This window comes from Fistularia commersonii, chromosome 9, assembly GCF_037954325.1.
Source record: "Fistularia commersonii isolate RoL2024-O1a breed Wild chromosome 9, RoL_Fcom_v1.0, whole genome shotgun sequence".
Taxonomy (NCBI): Eukaryota; Metazoa; Chordata; class Actinopteri; order Syngnathiformes; family Fistulariidae; genus Fistularia; species Fistularia commersonii.
This window is the reverse complement of record NC_141292.1, coordinates 4,110,342-4,134,131: the sequence shown is the minus strand read 5'-3', so window position 1 is coordinate 4,134,131 and position 23,790 is coordinate 4,110,342. Positions and strand designations below refer to the sequence as shown.

At 40.6% G+C, this 23,790-nt stretch overlaps 2 protein-coding genes across 8 annotated transcripts in view; both read left to right on the top strand.

Annotated features, from left to right (window-relative positions):
- Positions 1 to 1,440: 1,440 nt before the first annotated feature.
- LOC147231004 (E3 ubiquitin-protein ligase NEDD4-like) lies at positions 1,441 to 14,129 on the top strand. Its single transcript, XM_086152047.1, has 6 exons — positions 1,441 to 1,757; positions 4,190 to 4,263; positions 9,175 to 9,256; positions 10,689 to 10,727; positions 11,304 to 11,357; positions 11,879 to 14,129. Exons 1-6 carry the CDS (start codon positions 1,713 to 1,715, stop codon positions 11,939 to 11,941), a joined length of 357 nt encoding a protein of 118 aa, XP_086008173.1. The 5' UTR covers positions 1,441 to 1,712; the 3' UTR covers positions 11,942 to 14,129.
- Positions 14,130 to 15,114: 985 nt separating this feature from the next.
- nedd4l (NEDD4 like E3 ubiquitin protein ligase) overlaps positions 15,115 to 23,790 on the top strand; it is a 33,291-nt gene continuing 24,615 nt past the window's right edge. For 4 of the 7 annotated variants that reach the window (XM_086152041.1, XM_086152039.1, XM_086152038.1 and 1 more), the window contains exons 1-4: positions 15,115 to 17,238; positions 21,410 to 21,460; positions 22,179 to 22,240; positions 23,055 to 23,157. In XM_086152041.1, the coding sequence (XP_086008167.1) occupies positions 16,138 to 17,238; positions 21,410 to 21,460; positions 22,179 to 22,240; positions 23,055 to 23,157 (1,317 nt within the window). In that variant the 5' untranslated portion in view covers positions 15,115 to 16,137. Of the gene's footprint in view, positions 17,239 to 20,706; positions 20,743 to 21,409; positions 21,461 to 22,178; positions 22,241 to 23,054; positions 23,158 to 23,790 lie in introns of all 7 variants that reach the window. The other 3 variants (XM_086152042.1, XM_086152040.1, XM_086152043.1) reach the window with 2 other exon arrangements.

Genomic DNA, 23,790 nt, shown 5'->3' with positions numbered 1-23,790 from the left:
TGAACAAGTATCAGGCTGATTGCCTGACACTTTTGTAAAAGGGTTGTAGGTTTGTTTACGTTTTTACTCTTTTACTAGATGGAAATAATGGGTGCAACATCGTGGGTGGTTTCATTAGGTGGTCTTTCTTGTCCGACCCTGATCAATAATACTGAGAGGACAGGATCGACATAGGATGCAGCTGGAGATGGTGGGCCGAGGTCCCCCTGGTTTGACCCAGACACCTGAACGTGTGCAGTTTGTATTTGTGTGATGTCCCAACAAAGCTTAAACTAGTTTATGGCGAAATTGCGACATCTAGCAATATGACCGGGAACTACACACATTGAGGCCAGTTCTCTCATTTGGATCCTTTCTTTATGTATATCAGATAATAATATTTGTAGTAAAATATAAAAAGACAACTCAAAGTCAAGTCCAGAAACTTAAATTGAATGATTATGATCAAAGAAAACCTCAGACATATTTGGACAAAGACCAGATCAGAGAAATATATGTCAATATAGTGTATGGAGAAATCTCAAAAAAACATTTGGGATCTCATGCCAGAAAAAACCCAAGGGAATAAGACACGTATTGTTAATTAGAAACTGTCTGGAGGTTAGTATCAGTGTTGTGTGATGGGAATAGTTCTGCACTGCCTAGATGGCAGCATAGAACCAGCATTTCACATAAAGTGATTCATGAAATTGTATATATTCACACCTTGACTTTGTGGTGAGGCATCTGTAACAATGGAATAATCACTATCGTTTCAATGTTCTGTTATTACTTATATAAAAAAAAACCTTAATACACAAATAATTTAACTACATCCTTCTATTTGCATTGGAGTTGACATTAGTGTTTTGGCCAATCATCCTTTTCATGGGGCCAGAGTATTGGAGAAATCGCTGATAACATAAAGATGAATCATTCTTTTTCTGTTTTTATCATGAGAAAAGGAAAAAATATATACTTAAATCCGTGGAGGAGTTATTTTCCCACGGCTATCTGTTGAACTTTCGCCATTCCACCGTGATCCGATAATGCTGTGAATGTGGCCCGTGATTGGCTGGTTTACAAGCTCCGCCCCCAACATGACCTCTTTTAGTGTCCGGATGGTCAAAAACTCGCTTCATTCATTTTGAGCACTTAATTATTCCACAATATTTTATAAACGAGCTAAATAGTTGACGAAAGCATTCAGGTGTGATTGATAATCGTGGCATAGACTCATATGCTTGGAAATAAACTGCTAAATACACATGCACACGCGCAAACACGGTATCATTTGACGCCACGCCCTCTCGAGGTTTTATTGGCCGCTGGGGAACTTGAGTAAATTTGTATTGGATTTCATTGGTCGATGTTGTCAGCAATCACGCCTAGGTGGTGCGCGATTGGTCGAACTGTTAAGAGGAAGTCAAGTATCACAACGATTCGAGGGATAAGCCTGGAGTTGACAAAAGCGATCTGTCTCAATCGTAACACTCTGGACACAGTTATAAGAAAACCGAGACGCGTCCCGGACGGACCACGCCGGTTAGGATTGCATTGTTCGGTCGCAAAGCAAACTCCGAGACTGTGCAAACGATTCGCTCTTACCGTGGACTTAAAGCAACTACCACCGCAGAACAGAGAGGGGAAAGTGGGACTTTATTGTTCAAGGCTAGCTAGCTAGCTTTGCCAAACGCCTTGTTTTCGTGTGTCTTGCGTGCACTGCAGGCTATATGGCTACGAATTTCGAGACGGTATATGGACTTTCAGAAGACGAGGTAAGATTTGATTTCAGGAAACAATTGTTATGCGAACAGCTGATGCTCGTGTACGCTCTCCACCGGAAAGCTAACGACAACGCTAGCTGATAGTCAAGCTAGCAAGTCCTCACCCACATTCCATAGTAATGTTCAGGCAGCTGTCAGTTTCCTGCCCCCCTCACTGTCTGTGGCCATTAGTGTACCCGCCTTCATTTTAGGAATTCTTCTAGCCACAGAACTTTGTTCAGAAAAGTCTACAAACAACCCGTTTAGTTGTTTTGAGAGGGCACGCTATCCTTAGTCACGTTGTTAGTTTTATTATTATTATTTAAATCAAATGTGCAAATAAATGCATGAATGGAACAGAAGTCACCCAAATGTCATCTTGAAGGATCAATTGACGCCCAGATGTGCAGATACGAAATGAGTAAATTTCTTGCGTGGAGGGCAGATTGTTGTCGCCACCTGTCATTTATCATGTCCAAACCTTTCAGTGGTGAACCACAGCGCGAGTTTGAGAATTGTCAGTGAGGCGTGGACGTAATGTAGGATTTCCACCAACTCAAGAGGTCGATATCCACTTGTATGTTGAACTCCGTGTTGCCTTTGACATTCAGAGATACATCAATAGTGTAATTTGAGGTGACCCTATAATGCATCCTCACTGTTGTTTTACATCGCAGCATGATGGCTCAACATAAGTGACTGATTATAATTTGTCAACAGAGCAGCTGTCACCTCAACCAAAGGCTGGATGATGTTTGAGTTGACTCCAGAGAAAATAAACAATCATTATTTTGTGTTGTCGAGAGGTTATGTGAGAAAACTGTTGACATTCTCCCCGTGCTTAATATTACTAGGCTAAACTGTGACTGTCCAAGAGATTTGCATGTGACTGGGAAATATAACTAAACATTATTTACATCAGTAAGAGAGAGATCATATGATATATATCATATGAAGAACTAATCTCAGCCATCAGTCAGTTCTAAAAAAAGTAAATACTATGCCATGAACTATGCCATTTTGAATCTGCAAATCCATGCCATAAAATAACTGTCAAACGAAGGATGAGAATGACAGTTTCATGAGTTCCACGAGATTAAATCTCACTTTTCATTACCACACAGAATAGATGTGGTGAAAATAACTTAATCAAATGTGCTGGTATATATTGGGATCAAAAAAGTTCAGCGAATTTATGAATACGTTCATTGTTCTATGTATTTTTATTTTGCCTCTCGTTTAAAACATCAGTATTAATATTTTCTTGCAGCCTCTCATAATATGTAATCTAAAGTTTTATTGTCGGATAGCCAACTGTGTGTGAAGGCACATTCATCATGTCCTCTTTACAATAGCTGAATTCATTATCTGAATTCTGTCCAGTCTTTAAAAAGCACATATGATTTCTATTTTCATTTCCCAAGTTCTGAGGAGGTGGTTGACAGTCTGTCTTCTGTTGCTTTGGGCCCCCCACACCCCTTTTCTTGTTGTTCTTTATCTCCCGGTCAGGCATTATTAGGAGGGAGGCAAGCCTATAACAACATTCCACACGACAACACAAGGAAGTTTGAAAAGGGTCGGCTAATTTTCACTGCGACTTCAACATATTACGGACAGAAACTTGCATCTTGCAACCTTCTCGAGTTCATGTTTTGAGACATTTGTGGCTCCACATTACACGAGACTATGCACTCTTTTGGGCAGCGAGTTAAAATGTCGAATGACTTTTGATCAAGGCCATAGCCCAAGGTAATGGCCGGGGTTTCTCTTGGAGCGCCATTGTTTTAGCACTTGTCACAAATAAAAGTGATACAATTGGTTTCAAAATAAATTTAGTTCCGTTAAGTTGACCTAGGAACAAACAATGTTAAGGAGATTATGTGTGTGTTTGTGTCCACACTGGCTTGTTAAGGACTTTTCAGGTGGCAGATAACATACCAAAATTAACCAAAGAGACGCTGGTAATGTTTGACAACTCAGTTTTATTCTACAGTCACAGTTGTTGTTAGCCTGTCATCTCTTGATTATTTGATCGGCTTTCTTGTCTTGAATAATGCATACCTGGTTAGAATATGAGAGTTCTCGCAAATGTGTCCTGTCCGAATTTCAGTTGCTATTACTAAATCTGAAACATTCAGTGTGAACTCATAAGTAGCTGAAAATAGGATTTTTTTTTCTCAAGAACAATACACTGATTTTTATATTTCAGAAAGAAGTGAGCAATTGTTTCATCACTAATGTCAAGCCAGATCCCTAATTTTGGACTTGCACTGTCTGGAGAGCTTCTTTTAACTCAGCTATTTTATATGTAGGTCATTGTTATTCGGTTTAAAAGGAGAGTGTGGACCAGTTGCTTCAGATAATAGCTTGATTGTGAGGTTATGAGATACATTTTCTTTGACTCTGATTAAATATCTACTTCACCTATTTGTTTTTTTCTGCAGCATGAAACTAGAGTGCTGCGGGTTAAGGTCATTGCAGGAATTGATCTGGCGAAGAAAGACATCATTGGAGCCAGGTAAGCATCACAGAATTTTCAGTTGGCAACAGAAGAGACAGGGGCACTGTCTCTGCTTCTGACATTGTCTTTTATCGGGCCAAGCAGGGATAAAATGTGTTAATATTTTTTGCTTGAGTAGAAAGAGCAGTGCCAGATTTACAACGTTGGCAACGTTGGTACAATATGATGTTTTTGTTTTTTTTTTTGAGAAAAGCCAAACAAGGAACCACATAAACATGTGCTGTGGCACTGAAGATAGGATCCTACTTTTACTTTAAGAGGGTTTCCTTTCACCCTTGGTCAAACCCGTGTAATAAATTTTCACTACATTCCTTCAACTGACAATAAAGACCTTGGACTCCCAAGTGTTAATCAATGATTACCTACATGCTTCTCCTATTCTTTTCATAACTAACCTCCTTGTTTTTGACTTAACATTTTCATACAACAGTATAGCCCTTGCATCACATGGTAAGGAACAGCTCTTTGTTGGATCTCCTTTCCCAAGTGTACATTTCTACCAAACTTCAATGTGACATTGCACAATATTCTATCACGTTGTCTTATTGTCTTGCTTGGTCAATCTGTGTGACTGCTGTCCTCAGAATTTTAATTACCTTCCTGTCTGTACTTTCAGTCCAAGAGGAGTGCGGTCAATTAATATTTCACAGTGACTATCAGTTACTTTATCCAGCTCTTTCTGTTCATATTTTCTCTTACCTCACAATGACAGACTTAAATTATGGTTAAAACACGGTATGTGCGTGTGTGCGTGTGTGTGTGCGCGCTCACGCACAAACACAAACGAAGCCATAATAAGTTAAAGTCTACTATTAAGAGCTCAAAGTCTACTGTTCTTTAAAAGTGAGGTGTTAAATATCCTGTACAGTCTGACTGTGCAGATTACATAATGTCACAACCAATCACGTTCAATTTTTCAATTTTACTCGTATGACTATCTCTGCCTTTGTATTTTTTGTATAAATATTTAGCATATTTACTTTTTCTAAGTCATGGGAAAAAGCCATATCTATTTTGTAAACTCTCTGATGGTCTGAAAATGAGCAAGAAGTTTTCAATGAGTAACAAGTCAGTCAGCAAGCAAAAACTATTTGAAAATGAATTGACAAATCACATATCCATAAAAAAAAATACACATTATGTCTTTCCTCATTTGTCTACATAGTCCAACCTCTGTATTCTGGTCATAATGTGTCAGGTCTGGTATGTATCATAGCAGTAACGCTAATTCTAATGGTCAAATCAGTATTCAATTTTGGGATCCAAATGTCATTTGCCACCGGCAATTATGAGTTTTTCTCACACAAAAGTATAATTTCCCTGAGACAGCCAGTTATTATTAAGGTTGAATTGAGAGCAAGTCAAATTTACCCATGAAAATGCACTTCAAATGCCTGTAATAGAATAAGGCTGCAGAGTTGTGAAGATAAATATATTTTTTTTTTGAGCTCAGCGTTGTGAGAAAAATTACATGCCAAAGAAAAATCTTTGGCATGCACGGAAATGAGTGACTTGCTACTCACATGCCAGAGTGCATGTGTTCACATCCTGATGGCCCTCTGGCACTTCAGCCCACCTCACTTGAAAACTGAATTGTGGCGAAGAAACACTGAATCGGGTCTGGATTTGTGGCGAGGGACCACAGGAGGCGGCGGGGACTTGGCAGTCTGTCACTTCAGTCAGGCCCTCAAACAGTATCAGTTTGTGCTTTTTATCTTTTTTGCTCCAGATCTGTCCCGCTCAGTAATGCAGCGTCTTTGTTCTATTGTGTTCAGCGTTTGTGACCAAATGAAACGTCCTGCGGTCGTTTTTTCTTTCAGGTATTAAAACTAGAAGTACTTGCGTGCAAATTAAACGAGGAGCCCGAGTTACCGTTTGACTCCCACAACCATATTAATTGTCATCTCCGATGTTAACCTGAAGTAGCCTGTCTTACTCTTTCTCTTTCTTTCGCACACTCAGTCTCTCAAAGCCGGATTTTAGTTGGTAGAACACAGAAGACAAGAAGGAGTCTCAGTGTAGCCGAGATACAGTAGGGCCATTGTTTTTGTTTAGTCACATCACATCACAGCAGCACAGAAACACACAATTAGAGGCTGTGGGGTTCCTCGAGATGATAATTAGCAATCAAGTGAGCAGTTTTTTGGGTCTGTTGGTAGCTCATTTTCAAATACTTCCAATTCTCCTGTCTCTGCTCCTTCTCAGCTGGCTCCCTGGAATGAAATTACGTATCTAGGCTGGGACTAGCATGCCAAAACATTTAATGATACATCTGTTCATTTGATTTCTGATTCTTGTTTCAATCTCAGATGGCACACATTTGCAAAAGGAAAACTGAGACAAGGGAATCAAGGAACATGATATGATGTAATTTTGCCATTTGGCAAAATTACAAGTTTTCAATCGCCTGATGGTGTGCTTGTGTGAAGAATTAGATATAGTGGTTGCTTACGTCTTGAAGTTTGGTCTCTGAACATTTGAAGATGTGCATACACACGTTTTCTGAGGATAAACAGTATATATTTTTAGCTGTCGATTGTGACCTAATTAGCAAATAATGTGACCTAGTCTTATTGTCTAATAAGACGTTTGCTTGGTTTTAGAAAGAAATATAAGTCTGTTCATCATCTTTTGCTCGAGTCATTTCACATTCTTATTTGGGGACTAGTTACCTTTTTGAGGATTTTACCTGAGAAAAATTTGAAGGTATCTAAAAATGTATGATCATAAAACCGGCTCGAAATATGAAGCTAGCAATCAATGAAGACCAACTGTGAGCTTCTTCTAATACAATTTAAAAAAGAAAAGCCCAGTGCATCTCATTGTGCTTAGTTTAAGACTGAGTCTCTCAAGGACCTCTGTTATCTCACCTGCATCTTTCATGCAAAGCTGGAAAAAAAAGGTACAAATAATTTGCTAAATCAGGTCTGTCGCACTGGTCTGTTTATAATGTAGAAAGCTGTTTTCAGGAATTCCTCCCACACACAGAAAGGTCAGGTTTCTTCATTACGGTGATTACTACAGGGTCTGAGGTCAGTCCAGTGATTGGTCTTAGTGAATGGCGAGGCTCTGAGTGTTTTTCCAGATAAAGATTTTTCTACCTGGTTAGCACATTGAAATAAACCTTATTGGCTGCCCTTAAAATAGCCCCGTCACATCCACTCTTAGTATTTGTACTGCAAGTCTCAAAATGATGTGCAGTTACTATTTTTAGCAATCTGCATCGGCAGTAAGGCACTGTAGGCTTATCTCACAATTCCCAATAGCAAGCAGTTTTTATCTGCTGGGTCGTCTGTGGTAGACTCCGGTTTCATCCCTTCTGATAAGGAGTTAGTTGAAGTGCAGCCTTGCAATGTGGTCTTCTGACAGCTGCGGTCATGTTAAAGGTGAAGTTAAAAAAAAAACAACAATGAATGATCCATGATTCCCATGTTCCCTTAAGAATATGGTATCTTTCCCGGTTTAATGTTTGAATTATCATACTAGATATTCATATTGTCATTGATATTGATCTTATATCAGTTATTCTTATTATAAGGTTTCTGTTTTAGACCAATGGCAACTGAGTTTTCCCAACAAATTTGATGTCATCTCATGACAGATATCTTTATAGGTTTGTATTATCCAGGAACAGCATGGGGATGAAATACAGGCCGAGTTCTTCAGCAGGCCTCAAGATATTGGCTTATCAGATCAGAAATCCCCTCTCCCTTTATGTTATTTTAAAATTTTGACTACATGATCTAATGGACTGGCTGGTCGAAGGGCCGCATTATCATTAATCACTGACAAGTGCTCTAATGTCTTAAAACAAAGATGTAGGTTGTGTGGGGGAAAAAGGGGCAATCTTCAAAAAAGATGTACTCTTGAATATGCATATAATATTTAAGTCATAATTTGGTAATATAAAATACAAGCAAGAGCTAACTAGGTTTGTTGTCACATTGGCAGTCAAGTTTTATCAGTTAAATTAATTTATACATTATATATTAAGGCTGATCATTATATTAGATAGTCAGTATTACCCAATTTTATGTTTTATGGCAGTTTTGTAGCGTAACTATTTGGACTGACTTCATCCTTTTGACTTGTTAATTTTAGGATTTTGTTGCTCAGTTTTGAGCAACAAATTTGTTCTTACCAATCTCCTGAGAAGTTCTAAAGACTCTTAATTAGCACTTGGTTCTAGCTGTTGCTCTTTCAAATGGCTTAACAAATTACCTAAAAACAACTTTCCAGAATTCTTGAGAATTTCATTCTGACTTAATCTAAATGTTCTCATTTTAAGGTTAATTGGGACACATATTGATATAGAAAACCATGGCCTTTTTAAGTATTGTGATACTGTCATTGCCTTTGCCTGACATTTAAACTCATAATTGAGTTAGCGAAAAACATTGGAGACGTGGTTACTTGTTGCAGACGGCGCTGCTATAAAGTTGGTTGATATGTCGCCCTCATTTGATTTGCGTTTCCCCAAGGTTAACCGATCCTTTTCAAATGAAGGATTGACAATTTAGTGCAGAATAATAATCTGAAGACCTTCACTAGCACCACAAAATACAGTATTGAAAAGGCCATTTAAGTAAATCAACACCCACTCAAACATTTGGTGATAAGGGAGCCTTGCGACAAAAGAATGTTACTAATTTTCTGAACTCTGGGTTTCAGCCTGACAGAACTGAGAATAAATCTGCTGAACAAGCACTGAACATTTTAACCCCCATGGAGAGAAGATTTCTTGAATTTTGAACATAATATATTTCATCGCACTTACTTGCCTTTTATGTAATTATTTTAACCCGTGTTTGTTAAGTAAAAGTGGTATAAGTTTGAAGTGATCAAATCTTTTTTTTTTTTATTTCGCCACTGATGTGTTTCTTTTGTCTTTTTCTTTTCCATCTGCAGTGATCCTTATGTTAAGCTTTCCCTCTATGTTGCGGATGAGAACAAAGAACTTGCCTTAGTCCAAACAAAAACAATCAAAAAGGTAGGTTATGAATTGTCCCTGATGCACGTAATTGTCATCCTTTTTTCTTTAAGGATGTGTACCTTGTAGTTTCAGACCTAATGAAATGTAATGTGTGTATGTACACCATATCTGATTTGCTCATCCTGCTGCGCATGCAGTTACCTTTCCCACACCTGTCAGATATTTCCGGTAGATCCACTTGACTATGTTTTTGGTGACTTTCCATTTAAGTCACCAGATATTCCCAATTCCACGTCTCCTCTTTTGTCCTCCCCCCCCCCAAGAAAAGATTATTTTAGTCTACACTGACCAAGCTTCTTCCCTATCCCGTTGATCTCTTTTGAGGTGAAAATCTACTCACAGCAGGGGGAGCTATTACTTTCTGTACAAACTCTACCAAGGAGTTTTTGGGGATTTCAAATATGTTGAGACATTTGTTTAAAAAAAAACCAAAACAATAACAATTCACTACCACTAAATAGTGGAATTATCTGAGTTTTGGTGAAAGAGTCGCAGTCTACATAAAAGTCACTGCCCGTGAATAGGAATTTGAGGAAAAGCAGAATATGCAGGACAGAGTGTGATGAAACTGATCGCTTTCAGCACTGATTACTACCTCGCCACGCAGCTTCTTATTTTATTCTTCAGCTGGTAGTTAAGGTTATGTAGCTGCCAGGCAACACTGCTGGAATCAGGCAGGCCCCCATGCAGGCAGACATATGCTGCCAGTGGCTATGCTTGCCTTATAGGTTATAAATAGCTGACAATGCACTGCTATGTGGAGCAGAAAAAGAAGCATCACTGTTTGGCTCCTCTCTGGGCTTTATATGTTTTTTAAGTGGGACACCTTTGATGGCATCTTTGTTGGTGAGTTAAGAGTTTGGCTTGTGGCAAGAATGCATTAATGAAAGAAAGAAAGAAAGAAAATGTGACAAAAAGAAAACGGGGACCCTCTCTGTGCTTGTCAGTGATCACGTTTCGTAATGTCACACTATCTTTACTTTCACTGTTTAACGCCCCAAAGAGTCCGACCGTATTGTTTTGGCTTCCTGTCAAAAGGACATTGGGTTCGTTTGTAATTGCGTTATGTCAGCTGTCGATTTTACAGAGATGGCATTTTATCATTGTTAGGTTTATTAATCAATCACCGAAGGAATTCTAATGAGACATATCACATAGTTCTTAAACCAATAGAATAACATACCAAAATGAGCTGGTCCAGCCATGATGTGGGTGAAAATCCTCATGGCTGTTGAAACTGGGACCAGTGCCCGTCACCGATGCATGCTGGGTATGAACTTCCTCTTCACTGAAGCACAAGATTGAGCCTAATTTCTCATTTGGACTCATTTTTCCACGCACTCATTTGGATAAATGTCATACATCTGTTCTGTTTGGATGTACTTCTGAACATAGTCATTTCTAACCTTGTCTACACCTTCTGTTTCAGACCCTCAATCCCAAATGGAATGAAGAATTCTACTTCAGAGTAAGTTTAGATTTGAATAGCGCTGTGCTTTAAGAGCAGTCTCAGATTCCCAGCAACTTTCTCCACGGCTGTCTGTCGTGACAGTCCTCTACCCGGGAGTGGTTGTTAGACTTTTTCTTCTCTGGCTGCCGTCCAAATTGAGTTCCAGCTCCTCCGTCAATGCCCACCATATTAGATTTTACAAGCTTAGCCACAGGGATAAAACGCCCCCCCACCAATCATTTGTCATATGGATATAATTTAGTCCTGTGTGCTATGCAGAGTTCTTACACATCCAGGAAACAATTTTTATTGATATTTTTAATGAAAATCCTCAAATAGTTTTTGAACTGTCAAATCACATTTCTTACATTAGCTTTTTTTTTTTTGCTTTGTATGCTATGTAACCAACGTTATTATTTTGCGTGCAGGTATGTCCACAGTATCATAGGCTACTATTTCCAGGAAACAATTTTTATTGATATTTTTAATGAAAATCCTCAAATAGTTTCTTGAACTGTCAAATCACATTTCTTACATTAGCTTTTTTTTTTTACTTTGTATGCAATATAACTAACATTATTATTTTGCGTGCAGGTATGTCCACAGAATCATAGGCTACTATTTGAAGTCTTTGACGAAAACAGATTGGTAAGTTATACGCTTTACACCCTCCCTTTATATATTAATTTCAATTCAACTTGTCCTGCTCTTCAAGCATTTCACACAAATAAGGATCAGTTGATTCCATGAGAGGCCAGTAAAGTGCCGTATTGCTCCAGTTAAATGTGCAACAAACGCTTTCCTAAAATCAAGGGTTTTCATGCACTGGTAAGACTCGAGTCTTTGAGCTGTTCTACCTCTAATTGTCATTTTTTCAGGTTACTGCAAATGGGTGATAATACACATGATTTTTTTTTTTTTTTTTTTAAATTTATTTCTTAAACTTTCTATCAAGGTTCCTGCTGAATGGCACCTTTTTTGTTGTCCACAACCAAGCAACTGCGTTGTTAGTTCGACTCAGATATTTAACCAGCGCATTTTTTTTTTGTCAGTTTCGAGATTCAGTCTTTCATTGTCTAAAGTTATTGCGAATGAGTGTTTAAATGTGTGGTGAGTAAGGAGATGAAGCTGTGCAGTGACACCAGTGTTGTGCTCTGCTTTCCTTTCAGATTATTGTCCTTTATTTCAGGCTGTGTCACAGCCAGTGGTCGAGGGCTTTGAGCGCCGAGTGAGAATTTCTTTCAAATCCCTAAACTCTGTATGCTTTGTGTGTTTTATTTACTCAAATTTGATGAAAAACTAGTTTTTTCTCCACATGCTCTGCTCTCACTACAAATCACCAAGTCATCCGCAAACACCATAGTCCACGGTGACTCCTGTCTAACCTCACCCTGCATATAATTTTACAGAGCATATATTCATGCATATGGCAAACCGAAGCTTTATTTGCTCTTAGAAAGACAGATTAATCATTCACTCATACTCACAAGCAAAAGGGATGAAGGCTTTGAATTTATGACAAGACAAGTTCTTGTCATGAATCATCACCTCAAACAATTGATTGTTCAGCATTTAAAATCGGAAACCTCCATTTATTCCACTTAACTAAATGTTGTTTTTTTGTAGATTTCATGCAATTATTCAAGTCTTTTCTATTTTAATGACTTAATGTGCCACAAGTTGCTATTTGATAATCATAAAACTGCTATGGCTGCATGATTTTATTACTTCTGAATTAGTTCCATTTATAATTCAGACTTGCATTGCATAATTATCTGCGCTGGTGTCGACCGATCATATCGTCAGAACAAATCAATCTGTTCTCCATCAGTCAACTCAGACTGCCATGGGGTGTCAACAATAGCTACAGACAAAATATTCCTCCGAACACTCTTCACCTCACCAATAACCGATCTGCATAAAGCTCACCAGATATGATCAAAATAACAGCAAATACCTGTCTCCATTTTTATTTATTACTTTTTTGGATCTTTGAGAGAATTTTTTTTTTTTTTTTTTTTTGAAAGCCTCAGCTGCGTTAGGCTGTCCACATATCGGACATTGGGGACGCTTGGCTCAGGTGTTAAGAGTGATAATCTTGGAACTGAAACCGTGTCAAAGTACTGTTGAGTAAGATGCTGTCACTCTGACCGCTCCCCTGGCACCGCTCAGTGGCTGCTCACTTCACATGATTCATCCATGATGGGTTAAATGCAGAGAATTCCTGCAATGGATTAATAATGCCCCCCCCCCCTCTTAAAAAAAAAAAAAAAAAAAAAAAAAAAGATGAATTGCGTCTGCAACATTTTCTGACTAACAGTCAGATTTAGTGGAGGGGGACAAATCTGCTGTGTGAACTGAAACTTGAGTTTGGCAATTAAATGAGATTGCTAGGTGAAGGATTATCATCAAGCAGGAATGAGTCAGACTTTATGTACGGCACTTTTACTTCACAATTTTCTTCGCACGATTTCCCTTGTTAGTTATTTTTGTGAGGAAAAAAGTGCATCGCCTTACTATTATGTCATATTGTGATGTATGAATAAGTTGAGAATTTCGTTTCTTCCTCTGAAAGGACAGCGCTTGCTTCCATAACATGTGAAACCAAGTTTGTTTTACTGGTTGGTTGCCATGCCAAGTAGATGAAATGTCTGCACAGACTATCAAGTATTGTTCCAATTAAAACACTGCAAAGAGGTCTTGATAATCAATTATCTTATTCACACTTAGTTATGAAGGCTGTCTCACTTTATTTTGGCAAATTGTGCTCTTAAAAAACCAAGGGCAGTGAAGTGTTTGTTGACAGAACGAAGACTTTGCTCTGTGGAAGAAGTGAAAGGCCTCCCCGAAAAGGGGTTTGATTGCAGTGATTTGTTTCCTACGGCTTCATTCCAGCCACCGAGTCTGGATCTTCAGTCTGATAAACCAACTGAGATAGTGCAGTATACGTGCTCTGAGCTGGATAAGATGTTTTATTGTGCCAGGGACAGTTTCTGCATGTGGAGAACAGATTATGACTCACATTCTATCAGTTCCCTTAAAATGCACTCCATGATGCAAACATAGAATCTGTGTAAATGTCAAATGTTCTGCACTACCCACTACAAAAAGGAAGGTCTTATTTTCCTTCACTCTGATGGAAACGATCTGTTGTAGTCGGGAAGAGGATGACACAAGAAAGCAGTCACCTCAGTCTTCTCCTTATATGTCTTAAAAGGTCTTTTTCTATCACAGTAGAAATATGCCAATCGAGCTCAACCACCACCACCACCACCAGCCAGCATTTTTTTGAAGGGACTCCTTGTTCTCCAGCGTTCATTAATGGTTTATGTGTGTGTATCTGTGTAATAGTGTGTTTTCATTTGCATGTTTATGGAAATTCTAATCCTCTAAATGTCAATAAAGGTAAGTGCCTACAAATTTAAGAGAACTATTTGTGTATGTCAGCAGTCCGACGTGTACAGTGTGAGAAGGGCGCTGAATAGGCTTACTGTACAGTGAAGTACTTAGTTCTTAACAGGCATGTTATATCACTTGGTAAGCTGGGATCTCTGCCATTAGACCCCACACTGGCATATTGTTTCCTTTATACAGAACATGCCGCATAACATTTCACAAAAAATTTATTGACCGCGCGCTACTCCGTATGCAATGTGTCATCACCGTGCGTTACTGGCTGCCAAGCACCACAGTCTTCGGCTGTCACTCCGTCGCCCCCCCGTAAATGTTTGTCCACAATACAGAACTTATATTTCTTTGTTACTGGTTGGTCAGTCTGATGACTTTTGAGACAGAGAAGGTGACGCACTGTTGACTAAACCACATAGGTCAAGGCATTCATGATCGGAACAAGGCAGCTACTTTTTTGAGATGTAGCTCTAAAATGTCACATTATCATACAGGCTTTGTCAGCTCTATTCACGGGGGCGGACAGCCTCCCCACTAATTTTGACCTCAGGGAAAAGTAGTCCAAAACCCCCATTTTCACTTGCAGATACACTGGTGAATCACTTTGCTGTCTGTAATAAATTCTTCTGGAATGTGTGGTATTATTCTCTCAAAACAGAATGCTTTTCAGCAAGTCTTTGCTTTATTATGTTCTGGCATTCATTTGTATTATCCATGTCTTGAAGCATACACACTTAGTTTCAGCATTGCAAACTAGTATTACAGCTGCGTTTTCTGATATGTTTTTGGAGACAGAGACTGGCCTGAAAAACCACCAGGCTCTTAAGTGTTTGGCACTGTATGTCTGTTCTGCTTCAAAAAGTCATCCCTCCCCAGAGGACTGTGCTGTTTGCTGTATCAGAGTTGCAATCTTCCATATTCTGCATGTCACTCCGCAGTTAACTTTTCATCCGGATCCATTTTTCAGAAATACCTGCACCCCCCCCACCCCCACCCCAAGACTTGTTAGATTTATTGAAGAATAACCCTTGATTTGTGTTTTTTCATCGTAAAAACTGTTGACACATAAAATATAGATATTTCATATTTTTAATTATTTTCCCATCCTAGTCTTGGGGTAATATTATGATGTCGCTCAATCCACTCTAGTCAGTGTTTGTCCTTGTTGTAGTTTAGACAGTTTAGAGGATGCAAGTCATGATCACAATGGATGTTTTTAGGGAAGCACTGTTTAATGTTTTTTTTTTTTCAATGTTGCTACAAGAAACCGACTTATTTGCATTGGTAGTTTATCTTGATAGAGATCAGAAAGTAGTATTTGTTGTAGTAATTGGTGTTGAAAAAAAACAATGGAACTATGGAAAAGGGAGAGAGGTGAACTAGGGGATGAAAAAGGCAGATGATGATAAGGATGGAGAAAAGGTAGGATACTTTTAGGGGATAAGTTTGCACTTGAGGGCAGTATGGTATTCTAATTTTGCGTATGTGTTTGGGGGGCACTCTTAGTCACATGAACGGCAGGCAACCCCACTGTCACCCTGGAAACCAGGAGTGCCGGTCACTCTTACCCAATCATGTAAGGAATGCTGGCCGTCACTGGGCTCAGGCTATTTCTGCTATCTGTCGCTAGTGCATGGTAGTGTTAAGAGTTTGGCTTACAGGGATCCTTCTTCTTTTTTCTCGCCCTCTTTCCCTCCCCAGCCCTCTTTCTTCTATTGCTCCGACCACGTAATGGTCGGCAGGCCTCTCGTAGCGGCTATTAAGTTTCTGTGGTGTGATTTCTGTCCCGTGCAAAGTTATCGCGGGGAAGGAAAGTTGTGGAAGAGACTTGTAGGGTGTGGGAGGGGGGGCGAGAGAGTGAGTGAGAGAGGGAGAGGAAAAAAAAAAGGGGATCAGTCATTTATCCAGCCAAAGGAGTGAAGTGGGCGACACTGAAAGACTTAGACGGGAGCCAGAGCACAGAACCATCAGAGGGGAAAGTAAGAGAAAGGGAGCAGAAGCCGCGGGACGCGAGGTGAAAATGGCACGTCTGCGTCTGTACTTTGGCTCGAGCCGCAGTAACACAGCCCCAGAGATACTAGAAGCAGACTCTGAGGAACAGCAGGGAGAGAATGATGTGGTCTCGGCCCTGCGTTCTCCACCACCTGTGGTTTTAAGGCCATCTCAGGAGCCAGGTGAGCCTCAAACCCCTTTGAGGACTTTTGTTTCTCGCTCGGACCCTTCGCTTAAACGCAGCTCTTCCATGTTTATACCCCAGCTCGCTGGCTATGCCGAGCCACGGCCCACAAAAAGCTCCTCTATGCACATCTCCCTTCAGCGCTCGGAAGTCTCAAGTAATGGACATTCCAGTGGCCGCGCTGACGATGTCTCGCCACCTCGTTACACTCCCCCAGAACCTGTTCCTGCTTACACCGAACCGCAGATTGAAGAAGAAATTCCGCGACAACCACCTCCGCCATACTCCGATTCTTTAAACTCACGTGGTTTTCAGGCAGAACCAAAGCTGCCAAAGCGCAGGGTCTTCAGTATTGGCTCCAACGGCCATACCAGCTACGGCAGAAGTCAACCGGGTGTCAGCGTCGGAGGGATTTGCATCCGCAGGAATTCTACCGACGGTTGTGACTCTCAACATCTCAGAATTCGGCCGTATGGCGCCGGCGGTTGGACCGTCGAGCAGCAGAACCTGGAACAGGGCTCCGGCGGCAGCAGTGGAGCACAGAGACTAGTGTTTCAGCTCCAGCAGAACCAGGATCCGAGCCCGGGAAGACAAGAGACCGATGGATCTAAGGAAGAGTGCACCAACGTCGAATTTGGCAGCTCCAGCGGTGGCCGTATGGTGTGCTACCCCAGAATCCGACTGGAGAGAAGCTCATCTCATCAAATACTGTTGCTGGAAAATGAAACGCAGGCAAGCGCTGCAGATCGCCAACCAACGGAGGACAATCAAACTGATATCAAGACACAGAGGATGGAGACAAATAACAGAGCCAACGGTTGTACTTTTCAAATCAGCGGAGATTCCCCCAACGGGCAGCCTCACTTCAAGATTTATTTTACCCCAGGTGTAAGTGCTGATCAGGACGGGAACCACGACAATGATTCGCCACGAAATAATCCCAAGGTAAAGATTTAATGTCTCTCAACATTTCACCGACAGTTTGGTTGTTTTTCATCGGCAAAGCATGTTTTGGTCAGAGGTGTAAATACTAGTTGATTAATTTCCTCATCCTGCATCGTCGGTTATTAATATTCTTTACCTTTCTATTGTAGTGAGTTCTTCACGTAAACATTTATCTACAAATGAGGTGTTTTTATTTTAATGTGAAACTGGTTATTCGTCTTTGCTCATGTTGTGCAAATAGTTTTTTAGGACAGGACTTTCTGTGTGTAGTGTTACCAGAGAATAGCTGCATTTGAACCCTATTATGAATCGTGGTATTTTGCAAAAATATCTTGTAGTGATGATTTAATATATCATGGACTGACAAAATGACTCAAACTAGGTGACATAAGAGGTGTGCGGGTCAAGATGGTGGCGTTGGGAAGTCAAAGCACAGACCATAAACCACTCTTTGAAAGTCTTTAACATCAAAAAAGAAGATATTTTAAATTTTACCGATGTTGATCACAGAAGGAAAAGGCAAACATGAATGGATACAATTTCCCTTTATCCTTCTGTTTCAGACATATAACGGCTCCATGTTTTGGTTATACCCTCAGTCCATTCTTGAAACTGCTCTCTGAGACTGCTGTTTCTATCTTTAGCCTGCCTCAAGCCCGGTTGCTGACTTTCGGAGCGTCCGGCAGCATGTCTTCTTTGGCTCTCGGCTATTAGGGGTCCGCTTTGCGAGGGATTAAGCACTAAGATGTGGTTACAGTCCAAATAACGATCAAGAATTCTAACAAGCGCGAGCAGTCAAATCATCCTTTTCGTCATCTTTTCATGTATAAGTCAAAATGTGGATGTAAAAGGTTATGCAATAATCAGCATATCACATTACAGATGTCTTTTCTTCCCAATCTCCTTTGCTCCGTTTAAGAGACTTTTCAGCATCTGAAAGTCCCGTCAGCTTCACTTTTGATTAATTTCCTCTTGTGCTGCATTTTCAGCTGTTACCTTGTCCTCACTTAATATGTTTTACATACTTTTTTCTTTTTTTTTTTTTTTTAAACCACACGTGTTGCCCAAAGGCCTTCTATTTGTCATGTCACAAGGAAATCCTTATGTAGACCATAATGACAAGGTGATCCCCGAGTGCTATCCTGGAGCTGGTGTTTCCCTTTTTAAGACCTGTATGCGTGCTTCCGTGTGCCAAGTAGACTAGCCGCAGGCCATTATCTTGCAATACCATGCCTTCATCTGCCAGTCACCATGAACTCGTGCTGGCCAATGTTGCAATGTATTAATTAGAGGTGACTGTAGATGGATAGGTAGCTGTCTCTGCTGCAGATTCAGTAGGCTGTAGCTGTCATTCAGTAAACTACTGTTGTGAAGGCACTCTCCCTGTCAGCTCTGACATCTGAGTTGCTTGGAATTGTAATTCCCCTATATCAGCAGAGACTGAGTTGTTGAGACTGGGTTTTTTTTATTTTTTTATACTTCCCCGCCATCCTGGACTCCATCCAGGATCCCTATATGTTTTAACTGTATGTAGAGTTAGAGCTTCATTATCTTCAACAGTGTTTTTGATCCAGAGTGCTTGTTCCACATAAATAATATCTAAAGGTATGTGGTGTTAATAACAGAATTGACTTCTTATGATTATCTGTCTCCTTTTTCCCAATGGAATAATGTCGAACAGGTTCCTGTTGTGAAAGAAGTGTCTGCGCAGTCACTTGTGAAATTCAGCTATTGTGTTGCTGTGTGGGCGAGAGAGACTTAACAACCATTGAGTGTTCTCATCATGAACTGTCAGTAGTATCCATCATTAGCTTCATGCCTTCATCCCTTTATCTTCGCTCGAATGTTCGCGGCACCCTTTCTCTCTCAGTGTAACCTCCCCTCGGGAGGCCACCGCGGGCTCAAACGTTACCCTTCTGATGAGTCTGCAACTATAGACCCCTGCATACACATACCTGCAGCTTAAAATGCTCGGCAGTAACCAAAGTCCCACGCAAGCACACAGAATCTGCCAATTTTGGCATTGATACTAACCACTGACCACGCACCTTTTTTTAGGCTTTACAAGCAAGAAGGGTGATTAACACTTTAGTCAAGCTCATTTGACATTTTAGTTATACTTTCCAAAACAAAGTGTCTTACACAATCACACAATCAAGTTACACGCTAACACTGTAATATGACTCCAGTACCCTTGTTTTCTCTAGTCGAGGCAGTGCATGATTCACTGTTTTGGATAAGTTGGAAGTTGTGCAGTCAGTAAATGAACTGTGGATTGTAAATCACCTTTATTTCTGCACGGGTCTTTGCGTGGGCGAATGTGCAGGAGATACATTTACATTCACAATTGTTTGTTAATGTGTGTCTGTGCTTTGAATATGTCTGCATTTTCAAGTTACTCATTTGTGACCTTTCCATCAGAATTCCCTGTCCGTTCCGCTAGACCCATGAATATAGATAACTCTTAACGGCTATGGGTCCAGTTTGCCCTTCCTGACATGCTCAAATTAAGGCCAGCTTGAATCATTACCACTTCAGAGGTCTTTGACTGCTTGGATGTTGCGTCCATTCCATTTTAAAATGTAAATCAACATGCAAACAATTGGATGAAAGGGGAGCAGGGATGTAATATTTGATCATTAGTAAGGGTAATATAACCATTGAAAATCAACCGCTGGATTTTTTTTTTTTTTTTTTTTAAGCTGATTTAGACTGACCATGGCTTATTTTCAACATACCTTAAAGTTTGTTTGGCATGCCAATAACATGTCGTCAGCTCTGAATCCATTTGTTTTTCTCAGGGCCCGGGGGGAAAAAAAAGAACTGAATAAACTATTATTAATATTACTTTTAATATTAAAAAAAAAAAAAAAATTATAGCTCCAGAAGTTGCATTGACAGAAAACGTTTTTGTGCAGTAATATTCAATTTCATTTTGAGTTGGATCCCAAGTCTCAGCCGTCCTAACTTCAAAATTGTCTCAAATGGATGCCAAGTTTGTGGTCATATGTCCTGACTTAAATGTCTGCTGTCTGTTTTGTTGAATAGCTCAAATGAGTTAAATCTGTTGAAACAAAATATGGTAGGAGCAGTATATTATATGCAGTAAATTTCTCCTAAATCTCTTGTATGTCTGTGATCTCCATTGTTTTTGTATGCATCGGGAATTAACTGCGGTGAGAGCTAAATGGGCACAGCTAGCTGGAATTTCTGCCGAAACAAGAAACTACTGACTATGCTGGTTCAGTCTGTATTTACCGCTTTTTGATGTTTGAATTGTAGTTATACTTTCAAGACTGTGAAAATATCTTATGAAATCTGTAACAAGCCACAGGTGGTTTGCGACACAGCCTGAAAAACACTAGACTAGTATACGCATCAGTCTGCCTTGGTTGCCAAACCAGTGTCATAAGACACATTATTGTTATTTAATGCTTCTTGTCTAAATCAGTTGTGTCCCACACACAGGCTGCTACCAAGAATGGGCTTTTCCATCTCGGACAGGTAATCATTGCTCCCAGTGGGGATGACCGCTGTGCAGCACAATCATTTGTCACTCCCCCTCTTCCTCTTTGTCGACCTCAATTACAGCAAAGGGATGGACAAATCGGCGGGCCTCTTTAATTGTAAACACCAAAACCTTCCCTGATTCCTTCCTCTTGTCACATAAATCCTTTCCTTCTCTGTATGGCTGGTGTGGCTTCTATCTGTTGGCATTGGTTGCTGTATTTTTCCTCACCGGGTCCATGGGAAGAAGTGATACCAAAAGCCCGTCCATAAACAAACCTCTAGACCAAACCCTCTACGTGGACACCTGTGGATTTCTATTGATTTACTGAAAGGGAAAATCAAGCGCTGAAAAGGGCCAGATGTAGAATACATTTCCCAAAAATAATGAGAATTTCAGACCATTGCAGGTGTTCATAAAAGGGCTAGAGGTTATTTCTGGATGGGGCTTTCCATTAAATAAATACATCTCTTTCTCTCTGTCTTTGAAAAACAAAAGAAAATGGTGCTGGGTCTTCTGTTGCGCCTCAACATTGTGGTTTTCCCCCCTCTCTTCCCCCTGCTGGAAATGTAATTTCCCGGGTTCGCTCAAAAGCTCATTTCCCAATTCAGGTTGCTAAAGGTGACCTTCATTTCTTTCTTTTTATTTTCCTTTGTTTTCTAGACCAGAGATGATTTCCTGGGACAAGTCGACGTTCCTCTCAGCCATTTGCCGGTAAGCAGGTTTGGGTGTTGTGGGTGTTTGTGTCGTGTCGTGTCGCTGATGCAACAGTGTGTCAAACACTCAGCTGTTTTTTATCTTTAGTGCTGCCTATTAACCCCTATAGAGGTCAGGGAAAAGTCTGTTTATGTTTCCCTGTTTTGAGTGTGAGAAAGTGAACACGAGTAACTTGGTATTGTGATGAAACAGCGTCCATGTTGGGGGAAGGGAGCGGTTTAGATTGTTATCTGCCGGTGAGCTACCCTGGGACTGAGGATGAGCTACAACTGTGGCTTTCTGCCAGCTAAGAACAAACATCCAAAAGCTACATGTGCCGCTTTTGGAGGTTTCGTACACTCGCCTCGAAGTCACGTTGGCCTTGAAGATCTTTAATCATATGAAAACAGCTCAATAACTTCTCAAGAATAAGTGGGATAGAGAGCAATCCTACTTTTTGAGTTTTTTACCGGACAATACATTATGTGTTGAAGAGCCACGGTTGACTGGCCTGTCACACTCCGACAGCAATAGAGGATCCTTGTGAATTACAAAAGACCCTCTCTCCTGCTCAGTACCCAGAAGCATAGCGTTACGCAATGATCCTGTGATGGTTGTGAAAAGTGCCTCGGCCACCCTCAGAGCACCTGACTCGGTTATTTTGACATTGATCGATGTAGCTTGGCTTGCGCCCTTAATTGATTGCCTCAACAAATGCTTCTTCTTCGTTTTGCAGACAGAGGACCCGGCAATGGAGCGTCCATACACGTTTAAAGACTTCCTCTTGCGCCCCAGAAGGTCAGTGTCTTCCTGTTGCAACCAACAGCGGTTGACAAATAAACTAAAAATAAATGCAAGCAAAGTGATTACATTCTGAAAAGGGAAACCTTCAGAGTAACAAGAGAAGGCGCAAAGGGCCGGTTTCCTCCCCAATGCCAAATGATGTCACACTGGAGGCGGTAGGCTTGTGCTGTGAAGGGGAAACTAATGTCACATGGGGAAATAAATGGTGTGATATGACTGTTAATTCAACCCCTGGCCTCCCCCCCCCCCCGATCCTACCGCACACATTCTGTGAAATGGGAAGCTGTGATGTCACAGGAGGAGCTCTTAGAAAGGGGTGAGAGTTCATGGTAGTTCACATGTCACACAGAAGAAGCATGCTGTTTGCAGTGTCACGGCCAAGTGGCAACCTCTCCCAGACTGGCTCTACGCTCTGGGAGGGAATCCGTACAACCGTAGGAGAATATCTGGTACGGGACCAGGATATCATGAAGGGTGGTGCCATGGGGGGGGAACCACTGTGCTGTACGTCGGACCGTGAATTGGTTGCATACAGGGGAAACAGTGATGTCACATAGGGGATGAATGCCATCTGTGATGTGGAAGTTTGCTGTTAAACTCTTCCAAACAAGCACTAGATAGCTTTTTTTCTCCCCCATTCAAAGTGACCTCTAATTTCCAATGTAGAGTTTTCCAAGTTTTTCAGTAAAGGGAACTGCTACTTAGAGGCTCCTTTGACACGTATCGGTTCCTTAACTTAGTTTAGTCCAAAGACGTAGCCCACCTGGTTGTAATGTGTCATACCTTATTTCTGCTGGTTATTCCTCAGCCACAAGTCCAGGGTGAAGGGATACCTCCGTTTGAAGATGGCCTATCTTCCCAAACAAGGAGGGCATGAGGAAGAATCTGGAGATATGAGGGAGGAGGCTGAGGTAAGGCCTTGGCTGCTATTTGTTGTTGGGCAGCTTTAACTGCTGATGCAGCATTTGCTAAGGTGTCCTTCTCTTTTTGATATGCTTGTAATTAACTCAAGCCAAACCACATCCTAGTTTTATTATTTGCTTCTACATTGAGAAATGCACAGTAGTTTTAAGCTTTATAATATTCCATGTAGGAACCAAAAGAAATATGAGAGTGAAGACAAGACAGGATCGTTCTTCTTTTTTATTCTATCCTCTAAGAACGCAGACAGCGTCGAGCTGCCAGAATCTGGTCCTTTCTAGGTCAGGATCTGGAAAAACCATTTCATTCTGCCCCTTATTTTGAGAAATAGGAGCTTCTCCTTTTTACTGTCAGTGTGTTCCCACATTTGTGTGGATTTAAAGTAGATTGCACTGGATTGCAATGTGAGTGAAAGTCGCCAGACATTCAATGATTCTTCGTTATTGAATGTCCTGTACATAATTAAAAAAGAAGTGCGCTATTAAGGTAGATAATTAGCCTGCTGTGTTTTTCATTATTATTTCCCACTCCTGCTAATCCGAAGACACACTTAATTGTCTCAAAGCTGAGTTTGCTTTCTTAGCTCTTGGTCTTAGCCAGACAGTATTTTTTGGACAGGATTA